The 12,535-nt window shown below is 42.9% G+C and overlaps 2 protein-coding genes across 4 annotated transcripts; one reads left to right on the forward strand and one right to left on the reverse strand.

Annotated features, from left to right (window-relative positions):
• Positions 1-9: 9 nt before the first annotated feature.
• LOC135803590 (uncharacterized) lies at positions 10-7,527 on the forward strand. Of its 3 annotated transcripts, none has more exons than XM_065317255.1 (9): positions 10-434; positions 1,089-1,380; positions 1,439-1,690; positions 1,783-1,990; positions 2,057-2,128; positions 2,237-2,558; positions 2,621-4,654; positions 4,717-5,123; positions 5,179-7,527. In XM_065317255.1, the coding sequence occupies exons 2-9, from the start codon at positions 1,149-1,151 to the stop codon at positions 5,690-5,692; spliced, it is 4,041 nt and encodes a 1,346-aa protein (XP_065173327.1). In that variant the 5' UTR covers positions 10-434; positions 1,089-1,148; the 3' UTR covers positions 5,693-7,527. The 3 variants fall into 3 exon arrangements, with proteins under 3 accessions (XP_065173327.1, XP_065173331.1, XP_065173339.1); XM_065317259.1 differs by having other exon boundaries at positions 1,104-1,380; XM_065317267.1 differs by lacking the exon at positions 2,057-2,128.
• On the reverse strand, positions 6,850-11,499 carry LOC135803662 (putative inorganic phosphate cotransporter). Its single transcript, XM_065317336.1, has 7 exons — positions 11,101-11,499; positions 8,975-9,108; positions 8,375-8,911; positions 8,165-8,314; positions 7,728-8,105; positions 7,541-7,673; positions 6,850-7,296 (listed from the first exon to the last, which is right to left on the reverse strand). Exons 1-7 carry the CDS (start codon positions 11,177-11,179, stop codon positions 7,280-7,282), a joined length of 1,428 nt encoding a protein of 475 aa, XP_065173408.1. The 5' UTR covers positions 11,180-11,499; the 3' UTR covers positions 6,850-7,279.
• Between the last annotated feature and the right edge of the window lie 1,036 nt (positions 11,500-12,535).

A 12,535-nucleotide genomic window follows, 5' to 3' on the forward strand; every position in this document is an offset into this window, starting at 1 on the left:
CCTGTAAATTTGAAAATCGCACCGAGTTCGGCATCAGTCGCTTAGCCGGAAGTAGTCGATCAAAGTATGGACCATCCAGACCGCAGGCGCAGAAATCGACTGCAGCGTCTCCTATCTTGTGTCATGTTTCGCGCCAAGGTCGTACGTAGAAGTGACCACCCCATGGAGCAGGAGTCGCGGTTCTGCTTCAGCCTGTACTGATCAAAGCCGCACCGGGAGTTCCTTCAGCGTTGGATGTTCGGGGTGTGGTGTATCGAAGTCTGGTTGTGATACACGCGCGACACGGGCACCTCGCCTTTGCGTGCGAGTACAAAATGTGTCGCTCGGATTACTTGCCGCCAGCTAGGGGAGCGCCGCTGCACGGACCACAGTGAAGAGGCCCCCTTTTGACAGCAATTTACTCCAGGACCAGCAGCGAGATATATCCTCGCAATGTAAGTAGGCTATATTTGTGTTAATTTAATTGGGCATCAGGTTAGAAACCGCGAATCTCGCGATTATGAATCGCTTAAATATCGGTGGGTGTGTGTCGGTCGCCGTTGATCCATAAAATTCCGCTCCGCTCGAGCTAAGATTCGACAAAGTACATAAAATGTAAATTTGTTCCCCTCGTGATGATTTGGATGTTAAAGTACTCTTTGTGCATCAATGTGCATAGTTTACTCTAATTATTAGTCTATTAATGCACGAATACAATCACTTTGATGTCAATACTGCACTTTAAACTCTTTAAATCTTTAATATCCATGCTTGTTTATTCGTCATTGTAATATTATGGCAGGTAATGAATATCCAAACCACAGCGAGTAACCCGACACCTTGTTTAGAACTGATATCCACTGTTATTTCAGCTACAGTTCAGCGGCCTGCGCTGCAAAAGCATTTAAACACATTCTTGGCAAGCGTACCGGACATTGTTTAACAAACACGCGAATATGAATCCTGCGTCGGCGATAATCGCCAATAAAGCGCGAGTAATTCAATTAAAAACGACGCGTCCTATGTAGAAAGTTAGACATGTGCTCGAGACATGCTTCCTGTGTTTTTTTGTGATTGCAAACTAGACGATGAGAAAGTTTACTCAACAGATGCGTCACAAATAGGCGGCAGACATCGTCGACAGCAGACAACTGCCACAGCCGGGTGAAATGAGTGGCAGGCCGAGTTCCGGCGGCGGCGGCGGAGGCACACACCGTCATCGTCGACACGGCTCCTCCGGTTCCTCCAGTCACAATCGCTCAGGCAGCGGGCAGAGTATAGAATCCGCCGATTATCACCATCATCACCACCATGGGAGGGAGCGAAAGCATGTTGGGCATCATCGGTCCAAGTCTGGTGGTGTGCACGATCGTGAACGCACTGAGAGTACTTCTTCACAACGTGAGTGCATAATATGATAGGTTTCCTCTTATTTTTCATTTATTGATAAATGTTTCAGTGTCCAATCGATTGGAGTTCCGCTCCCAGATGATTGGAGGCGGTGACACGCACCCATTGCGGCCGACTAGCCTCTATCCATTGAAGAACAACGATGGGGTTGTTCTTGGTCCCGAAGCATTGCAACCCGAACGCCAGCCGCTTAACTTCGAGGTTAATTTGGTCGGTGCCCCGCCTGAAGTCGAGCAGCTGGTGCAGAACATCAAACAGGTTGCTGAGCAGTTCTTGTATCACTGGAAAACGTTTCCTATAAGTAAGTAATACTAATTTTCTCTAATATACTTACTTTTTATAATACTTTTTTTTTCTTAAACTGAATTTGATTAATTTTGTTTGTCTGAATAGTTCTTCCCAGTCCAGTCGCACAAATGGATTCGTTTCCAACATCAAACGTCCCTTCTGACGGCTCACTGGGCCGTTCCAAGTGCAAGTACCATCTGCGTGATCTATTCGTGACGCCGTCCTTCGACGAGCTGGATGCTGTGGCTGTGGACAGCAAGGGTGAGACGCGTAAGCTCACCGGCAAGCAGCTGGAGTACATTCGCGAGCGTGGGTAAGTGTCATTTTCACTTCCACTTATGACACACTCCCCAATCTTGAACTTTGTTGAACCCTAAAGCCTGCATAAGGATAAATACGGCAAGCCAAAGCGGCTCAACTATCAACAACTCGACTCAATCAGACGCAAAGGGTATGTTCTTGTGTCTGTGCTTTGATTTGAGTTTGTGCCTTTAGTTTGGCGCAGTTTTTGTGTTTACTTTTATTATGGATTGATTATTACGAGCGTGTGCGTTTACAGGGATTTTGAAGTGGAATCTCTGAACTTTCCGGGTCAGCAGCATCGCTGGAAACTATCGCAGCTTCTTCAGAAAGGCACCGAACGAAGCAAGGAATCACTGTTGAATGATATGGCTCTGGCGTTGCGTTTTCTCTTTGTCACCGCGAAAAACCGCATGTTTTCGCACTTTTTTTCGGTCTCGGAAGCTTTACGTTCTTTACTGGAAGGTCTATTGAGGATTCTGGATGTTCTTATTGGCATACCAAGTTTGCAGGCGCATAATTTAGACGCTAAGATAAGAGAGGAGCGGAGTAAATATTTAGTCGCCGAATTAGTTTGTCGAGTAAGTTTGATTTCACTTTACTTCAAGAAATGCGTGATTTTTAATTTCTACTTAATTTTTAGTCTGAAAATGAAGATTCCCTAGAGATGTTATGTCTGTACGTGCGTAAACAACTACGACGCGCTGCCACAGAAAAGTTTGAAGTAGCACGAGAATGTTCTCAGTCACCAGCGTCACTTCCCTATCGTTTCCTAACACCTGCAGGCGGTGAGCTGGATCTACGGCTGTGGGATCGCAACTTGATGCGTCAAACACTCCCAACGCTTATTGGAATCTTAGAGCGGGAGACTCGCGGTTGGTTTCTACACTTCCGCGAACGTCTCATTGCCGAACTGCGCGCACAAAAATTACCCGACGAGGACATCGAACGTGAAGTCAATGAAGCTGTAATGAAAGAGTATCTTCAGCGTGTTTACAACTCGATACTCACCAACGCTGAAATCAACGCACTGGGCGATGGAATTGCCTCGTTGCTTGTGGAACAAGCACAGAGCGTGGTTTTGATGCATCGCGCTGTTGAAAACGTTCAGCGCCGCTTGCACAAAAGCCAGGAAGCGGTTAAAAGTCGCTTGTGTACCGACCATCCGGTATTAAGTCGTATTAGTCCATGGTTGAGGTCGCGTCTTGGCGCCGCTGAGTTGAAGTTTAGTCTTGAGCATCAGTGGAGCGCGCATGAGGAAGCTCTCGCACTCTGCCAACAACAAAAACTCGCACAGACTATATACTTTCTTAACAGGGATCTTGCTTTCATGAAAGAACGCGAGCCTGCTTTACTTCGGGAACTACGCAAAGTAAAAACACCGACGAGGAACTTCCTTTGGCCCACACAGATTTGGTTGCCAATCAACTGGATCATCCGTCGAAATTTTCAGGGTCAGAGCGAGGTAGTCCCGACAGTTTTATCGCGTCAGGCGACAAGTATCACCACACCACGCTCTGATCCTAGTCAACCAGTGTTTCTGGTTGAGAAGGAGGTGGTTCGCACGACCACTACACGCTGGCCAATGTGGCGCGCATTTAACTACTTCCATCGCACCTGGTGCTGGACGTGGAACGCCATGTTTTTCTTTGGTATTCTGATCCCTTGGTGTAGTCCAGTCGGGTTGCGTGCACTCTTCTTGTTGGAACCATTCATGCCAGACTTGGAGTTATCTCAGGTGAACGGCACGCTCTTCCCGCGAAAGAGCAGTCTCACTTCAACGCTCTGCTCGCGCTTGATCAGCCTCTGGCGGCACATTTCAAAATCGCGCACCCATTTCGAAACTAAACCGGACACGGGATTCATCGGGAAGGGTCTCACACGGCACACAAACCGTGTGTGGAATTATTTCATCAAGGGACTGTTTGGTACCATTGGGCTGGTGTTTGTTTTCCCACTGCTGTCACTCATCGTGATTCTCGGTTGTTTCTTCATCGCTGCGACCGCGATTCTATGGATGCCGGTGTTAACTCTGGGCGTACAGCTTACGAACGGTCTGATCTACGATTTGGACAGTCCGGAGCCACAAAGAAATCGCATTTTTGTCCTGATGGAAGCGCTTATATGGAATATTTTAATCCAGGGCTGTATTCAACCGATATTGGCGATTTGTGTCGCTGTTATTGTGTGTCCGTTGGTTTCACTGATCATCCTAGCCGGAGGAGTAACTAGATATTGGTTTAGACTACTCTGGGACGCCGCAATTTTTCATGGGTTAATCAAAAAGCGCGGCAGAATACCCGCGAGCGACAGTTTCGTGGTGAAACGCATTGCTGGTCCCGGTCTGGCTTCCGACTATTACTTCCAAATTACGCCGGAGCAAGCTCTGGCTGCTTTTGAAGCGAAAATGGAGCTGGATGAACTAGCCGCCTACCAGGCAGTGGTTGAGAGCCGCATCGTGCAACCACAGAAAGATTTCTCACATTTCGTAGAGGCTTGTTTTGGTAGTTTCTCTATCCAACTTGCGAAAAATGGTCCGTACAAAACACTGGAGAAAGAGGGTCACGATTTGATCGCAATGCTGCACGAGAAACTCGAACGACGTCGACGAGACCTTCAAACGGGGTTGAATGCAAGCATCAAAGCCAAGATCAAATTATCTACCAATGAATTAAAGGTATAAAGGTTAAATGTTTAATTATTGAGTGTTTGTTTAGTGATTTTTCTGATTCTGTTCAGATTGCCATCCAGCAGGGAGCTCTGATGTTGGAGAGATTTTATCCCAGTCACATCCTTCCAAAACTCTGCTGTAGTGAGGAGCAGTTTTGGGAAGACCATGCTCTCTCAGTGGGTGATTGGGCCGGCTTGGCAAGTCTTCTCTACACGGAGCTATTCAGTTTAGATATCCTCACACCATTGGATCATACCGATACTTCGTTCCGGTTGGACCCGCACCCCAATGCGGATATTAGCCGTTACACCGAGATGGTCCATAGCGCGCAGCTAGGTGCAGCTGGGCCGGACCTTCTCGGGAATGTTTACATGCCCAGGGGGAACATTCAAGTGCATTCACCTTATTTAGAGGTGTCTGCATTTAACCCGCGAAGCAAGCTCACAGCAACTGGCAAGAAAGCCGAAAAACGAATGTAGGTTTAAAATTAGAAACATTAGTTAGTATTCTAATTGTTTGTTTGCTGTTAGGGAGTCTTCCTCTGCATTAAACTCGTTGCGAAGCACAAGAACCACCAGTCTGAGAATGCCGTGGAAGAAAACTACCAAGCCGTACTCGCCTGACAAACTGCTAATCCCGCTGCCGGTGCCTCATCCAACGCATATCGCCGTCACGATCTACAACCGCGACACGGACAATCCGATTCCTCTGGAGACTGAGATCTGCCAGAGCATTCTGCGCAGCATTGAGGAGAGTCATCCGTCTCCAGACGATAGCGCTGCATTCAGCAGCAGATATCGGGATGGCGACGTGGAGACGACCAGCTCCAGCTCCGAGACAGTGGATACACCCAACACGGCCATTGTGAACACCAATGACTGCGCCTCCGCCGACGGCGTCTACCAATGGACGCTGAGCAACTGGGGCCAGCGTAAACGCAACAATTCGGGCAGCGTGCGCGTGGACCTCGCCAGTCCTGAAGACGTCACTCTAGACAGCGATAGCACGCGCGTCGTTTTCAATACGTACGGCACCACCGTGTAGGCGGTGAACGCTGCACTACTTGCCAACATTTTTCGTCCATTCAGCACAGCGCCCGATAGATACTCGGAAGTGATTTAACGAATGATACTCAAGACGCGAGCCGGAATTGCTTACTCGAATCGTAGCCATACCTCGAACAAATTTTACCAAACCAAAGAACATCATTTATTTATTAATACGCTTAAGTTCCTTTTTATTTTCGTACGTTTGACGACAGTGCGTGTCAAGAGAGGAGGAAATGGTCGAAAGTTGCTCCCTATTTTTATATTCATTACAAATCTAGTTAGGATTGGTAGATTGGTCGGGCGAGAAACACCAATCAGTTTCAATCAATGAACTAGATTAAAATTCAACTGCACCTAAACGCTAGCCTGAGTAAGCTAGCTGAGAACGTATCTAATCGCGTAATTATCTCATAAACTAGCCATGCGCAATGCAGGCGAACGTAGCTACCTATGCACGCTAAAATTTATTGGCGCATCGTTACGAAAATACATACTTCACTTTGCTATGCTAAGGTTATTATGAATCGTTAATTGTATAAGAGAAGACTTTAAATGTTACGAGTACGTTTCAAATATCTAGCGAGACGACGTTGATTAATGCATTAATTCGCTAAATTATTATTACCGCCGAGGTGTTGGATTTTTCATTTTCCAGCTGACTGATCAAGCCTTGCTTCCAAACTCGTTTTTGTACAACTCCGATATTCGATAGTCGCACAAATTGCATCATCACACTGAGTCGAAATTAATTAACGAATACACAAGCAATATTTTCGGCGAGTCTGTTTGCACGCGTGCATTTACCAATCAATTAGCATTGTACTAAACTAGTGACGTATTTATTAACTACATTACGATTTGCAACCTATACCCACAAACATTATACACTTTAGGGAGTTAAGCGTAGGATAAGCGGTACAGTATCAAAAAACGATGAGGGACTAGTTTGGTTTTTCTAGTCACGTATAACAAACTGATAAAATGCTTTTGATCGGTTCAATAATTAATGTAACAAACATTGATAATTGATGTGTTCAATAGCACTCGAAACGATATCCACTGATTGCTTCCGAAGAGGTCTCTTCCGACTTATTTATTCAAGCAGATTTATTCATCGTAGGAGCAGTGTAAATATAATGAAAGCTACTCACATTATGAACAACATTGTTTACTGACATATTTACAATGTATACATTTACAGACGGTTGTTTTTTACATGGACCGTATCCTAAGATTCAATCTTTTGGTAGGGCTTGTTTTTTTCGACTTTGATTTCGAAATTATCACTTTGTTATCAGCTCGTCATCCGATAACAGTACACATTTTCTACTTACATGCATGTTTAATGTACAAATGCATCAAATATGCTTTGAAGCATCACATCACAGATTAGGCGACAAGAAACATAGATGACCAACAACCTACGAACAGCGTGTATTGAATTGACGAGATACAAAAGAATACTGGGTTCATATATTGTCAAATATAAATTAATTGTTAATTTAGTAATCTGAGGTACGCCTCGTCCCTTTACTGTATTTTGTTTCTTGTCGTGTGTAGTATGTGCCCGACCTGGGCAGACTCATTTTGTATCTGAAACTGAAATTGATTTGAATTAGTTTAAGCGTAATTTTAGTCATCATTTTGTTATCGTATTTCTATAGCAATTGCGTGGCTAGTGCAAGTTTTTATTGTTTTCAAATTAATTGTATGCAGTGTCTAGGTTGTTTGTTACGGAGAACTTTTGTTGCACAAAAACATTTCCTGGAAGGTCAAAAAATGGACTGCAGATTGTGAAACCAATTAAAGTGACAGTGCATTCAAATTTAAGATCAAGTATCACCTTTGGTGTCTTTATTGGGCTCTGCGTCCCAGGGTTGACGATTGCCCGAACCGTAATAACAGTAGTATGCCGCGCAAATTATGTAAATTGCAGCTGCGACGTAGAAAACGATTTCCCATTGGGATACCTTCGTCTGCAGATGAAAATTATGTTAAAATGTATTCAGAAATATGCGAGGACACCTCACCTCATCGGTTACTACTAGCTGAACAGCGAGGGGCGCAATAATGGAGAACACATTGGCCGCCCCGTTGGTGAGACCCATCAGGGTACCCGCATGCCGCGCTGATAAGTCTATGTGATTAACCTGGTAGCCACTGTACGTAGCCGCATTGACACCCACCGCGACGACAAGAAGCGCGATGGCTACCTTCGAGTCGGTGGTCCTTGTAAGGCCCAAGGTTGTCAACGCAAGTGCTGGTACCAGCATGCCGATTACGGTATTAATTTTCCTTGAAAACCCGACGGTTATTGTTTTTCTATTGATGAGGAAATCTGAGATCCCGCCGAAGAAGAAACTCAACACCCAAAGCACGAAATAGGGCAAAGCTGATAATAATCCATTCTAGAAAATCAAACAAAATGTTATTTAAAAGTCGAGAGGTTCTCATTGATGCCATGTACCTCTTTGATATCGAAATTCAAAACACCATTCATATAAATTGGAATTTCCGTAAGCAGAGTCCAAAAGCCCCAGTTTTGACCACAATGCGCGATCATAATGGACCACACCGGCATCGACCTAAAGATTTCTTTCCACGGAGTAGCTGCTTCCTGAAATATTCCCCCGGTATGAATTATTTTACTAGTAAACAAGAGATTTGCTTTGCTTACGTGATGATCATCTTTGTCGCCATGACCAAGTGACATCTTAATATACTCCCTCTCCTCCTCCGAGATCGTCTTGTGATCGAACACACTATTGGTACCTAGGAACGCGTAGACGACAACCCACCCAAAACCCACCCCGCCGAATATATAGAACACCGATGGCCAGCCAAGACTACTGGCACAAATCCACCCGGTGACCGGCATAGCTAATACAGTCCCGAATGGTCCACCCGCGTATACAAATGTGCCCATCCGCGTGCGCTCGCCTTCCGGTACCCATTTACTGAGCAGATTGTGTATACAGGGATAGAAAAATCCCTGGGAGAAACCTTGAAAGACTCGACAAATCATCACACCGTAGGATCCCAGTGGAGCCATAATGGGAATCAGGACTGTGAAAAGGGAACAGATGCTCATGGCGCAGATGAGCACCCATCGGGCCCCCCAATTCTTCGCCATCTGACCAGCGCCAACCTGTGGCAAAACGTACCCCCAAAAGAAGGACGAAAGGATCACACTCTTGTCGGACCAGTCGTATGTCTGAAAACAGGTTTTGTAAATAACAGAAATGTAAGCGATTTGAATTTAGAGTAGACTTTTTACCGTGATTCCTGGATTAACCGTGGGATCTGTCATGGCGACGATGCCGACCGATAAATTCACCCTGAGAAAATACGCGATGCCCACCAGGAAGAACAGAAGGACCACTTGGACATGCCGCGCGCCGAACGTGGGTCCTGTAAGGAGAAACAAAAGGGTGAGTGACATAAACAGATGTTTAATTGTTTGTATATTCAAAATTATTACGCCGCAACGTGCAGAAATATATGTACACAATCTGAAATATGCTAACATGGCATGAAATGACGAATGCAACTATTTCAACGCATATACTTAATGTACAAGTGCATATGCTGATTATGGATGAATAGTGATGACGCCCAAATTGAACTTGACATTGTTCACGGTTTTAACATTGTTTTAAATTTCGTACATCGCGTACACGCGAACTCGTAAATCGTCCCTCTAACATGATTTCGCAGTGGAGAATCTAGAATAATTATTGTGTAATTGCAATGTCAGTTTCGAAGAACAAAAACCTATAAGGAAACTACGTCCTGAAGTGTCCATAAAAATGATTACGGTTTTATTGGATTTTTTACAGCGCACGCAATTAAGTCAGGTCAGGTGAGTAAACCGCGCTGTGATCCATCCGGTAATTCACTTAAATACCGAATCACTGTCATTGCACCGGGCGCATTCCGTTTAATTATTATTACCGCCGACTTGGCGATACTTTGATAAGTCCATGCCATAATTTATTTATCAGTATTTACTTTTCATTCAATCACGCTTGATGGAGGGTAAAAAGTTCAAGTAATCTCAATGGCACAATTCTTTCCCATTATGTCAAACAATATCATACAAATAATGGAAAATTTTATGTCAGTAGTTTACTGGAATGATAACTTTGACTTTGTTGATTTTTATATTCTGGCCGCAGGCATTCATGATGAAACAGCGCGACGGAAAAAACGTTTAATTGCGAACTGCGAAGCAGATATCAATAAAAAAATGAGCGCGTTAAAATAACGAAAATAAAAAGTAACCGATAAGAGCATTCGTGTCATGACCGGTAATAACGCTCTTATCATGCGTGAAGGAACTTATTGACGCAGACACAGACAGTGCAAGATTTTCTGCGTGCAATTAAAAAATTGATGATTTCACGTAGTTTTATGTAAATCACTCGGATAAGTAGCCAGTTAACTAGCCAATTATCATTAATTTTGACCGCAAAACACTCATTGTTGTCACACCGCGCATGTGAATGTGTAGTTTTTATAATTCGAGTTTCACCTTCAAAACGCGTGCTCGAAAAGGAAAGAAATTAAAGTTAATTGACAACTGAATAATAATATTTTCTATTATTTAGTTACTCATGCTGAATACACAATTTTATGACAAGAAATGATGAGTAAAATGTGGAAATGTTTACATTTCTAACCAAGGCGCCCAGATCAAGTAATTAATAGATTAATTGCTTAAACATTTGCATCGTTAATCGATACACAGTTGAGAAATGTAAAGTTTAATACGACTTAATTTCAACTTTAATATTGCAATAATAAATAAAAAAAAATTTAAAAAACGTACTTTGCATTGTTTTGAGATATCATATCACGGTGCACTTACGTATTAAAGAGTTATCAGATAAATTTTTATCATGTAAAGTTATTTTTCATCAGGTAAGAGATAGTTTTATGTATAAAAATTCTGCGGATTGCCATAAACTTAATTAATAAGCGGTTTTGTGGCACAATTGCGCACAAAATCTTATACATTGCATTGTTTTCAACAATTACGCGCCATAAGTGTTTGTGCAACTACTGAGAAATTGATGTGACGCTCAATTTCGTAAACAATTTGATGAATAACATTGATTTTACGATTTTATGTGCTCTATGGCAGAATTGAGATGAATAACAAATTATGTAAGCCCTCTTCACTGGTTGCAGTTCAAGTTCAAAGCATTCATTAACAGTTTGACTGTATTATTCGAAAAAAATTAACTTTTGAGCAAGCATTATAGAATTCGATGTTTTGATGGTGTTGTTAGTGATTTTCAATGAGGTAACAGCACAATTAACATTCGATGGCGCACACAAATTACATTTTAATTACTAAACAATACTTAAACATGAATTAGTAAGCTGTATGTGACTTGCCTCTGTAAACAATTTCATCATCGCGCTTCTTTTCCACGTCGTGCTCGAATTGCTTCGTTTTCCTCGTATCTTGCACCATTGCACTGCCGTAATTTTCTTTCTTTAATCACTTTTTATTCATGCATGAAGCAACAATCGGCGCGCACGTCAATCAATCAATTTGGGTGACAGGTTTTCGAGTCTAACGCCGAACCGGTTAAAATTCAATTCGCATCGGCACGGTCGTTAATTAATTGATTGTAACATTTGTTTATTTATGTAAATCGGCAATCGGCGACTGCATCGACGTGTGGGGCTTCCTACTTTCGCTCGACCGCGAGTGTAATCGCGTGGAATGCTGCTGTTGTACGCGGCGTTCACGGTCAAGCTACGAATTTGTGACTGTCGTGTGTTTGGTGGACGCGCCGCGTTTTATACACCCGCCGACTGATAATAGGCGCGCGATTGTTATAATTGCGTCCCGGCGGCGTGGCGCTATCACGAACTCACCTCGACGCTGAATCCGACGCTCTAGGCAGCAGAAAAAATCGAGATTCTATTATCCGCGTAATCAGATCTTGATCCTAATCATATCAGATTGAAGATTAATTGTTTAATTTACCTATAGATAAATGAAGTATGTGTTATTCACAGGTGGGATGATGGAATATGTTCTCAACTAGTTCTTTAGTTTTTTTTTTGTTTGGTTGATCAATCGAAGTTGTCAAGTGTTTGGAGTGTTATTTCCGGTTGACTGCGAATCCAGTTTTAAGGTAAATTTTGATCATTTCATGATGGCGTGCAATGCATTTCTTCCGTGCAAATTTCACGTGTTACTGCTGCTCCATTACCCGTCAAGTGCGTTTTTATTGTAATTCGGACTCTTGCTCATTGTTGTAATCGACGACGCGTGTTTGCTATTAGATTAAAATGGAAATGAAGCACATTAATTATTAGTAGCTATTACGCTTGAGATTATGGCACGCTCGACGATGTTTGCACAATAAACCGTACTCGATTCCGATCGGATTTATCTAGATCGTAATTTACTTATCATGATAGTCAGTTTGCTTGGAATGCGGCGAGTGGCACCTGTATGACAATATCGTATTGTTCCCTACTTAGAACCCATCAGAGCCTGGCCATTCGCTAATTGATTCCTTTTAAGTTCATAGTTGAACTTACATAAGAGCCATTGCTACGTGTGCCATAAAAAAAACTGTAAATTTATGTTATCTAGATGTTTCTATTATGTTTCAATAACAACAAATTTCTTCAAAAACAAAGGGAATTAAAGTCTGCTGACATCATTTATTAGTAAATATTGTTTTGGGGACGACCTTTTAAAAAAATATTAGAATCACGTCCGAAAAGTACTTGAACCCTTTATGTTTGTCCATATTTGCTATCAAGGAGTCATAATAAAATATAACAACAAGGAAGTAAGTATGAAATC

The sequence above is a fragment of the Atheta coriaria genome, unplaced genomic scaffold, assembly GCF_025399875.1.
Source record: "Atheta coriaria isolate IRGN ID8LTWV9N9 unplaced genomic scaffold, Caltech_Dcor_3.1 hic_scaffold_1_pilon, whole genome shotgun sequence".
Lineage (NCBI taxonomy): Eukaryota > Metazoa > Arthropoda > Insecta > Coleoptera > Staphylinidae > Dalotia > Dalotia coriaria.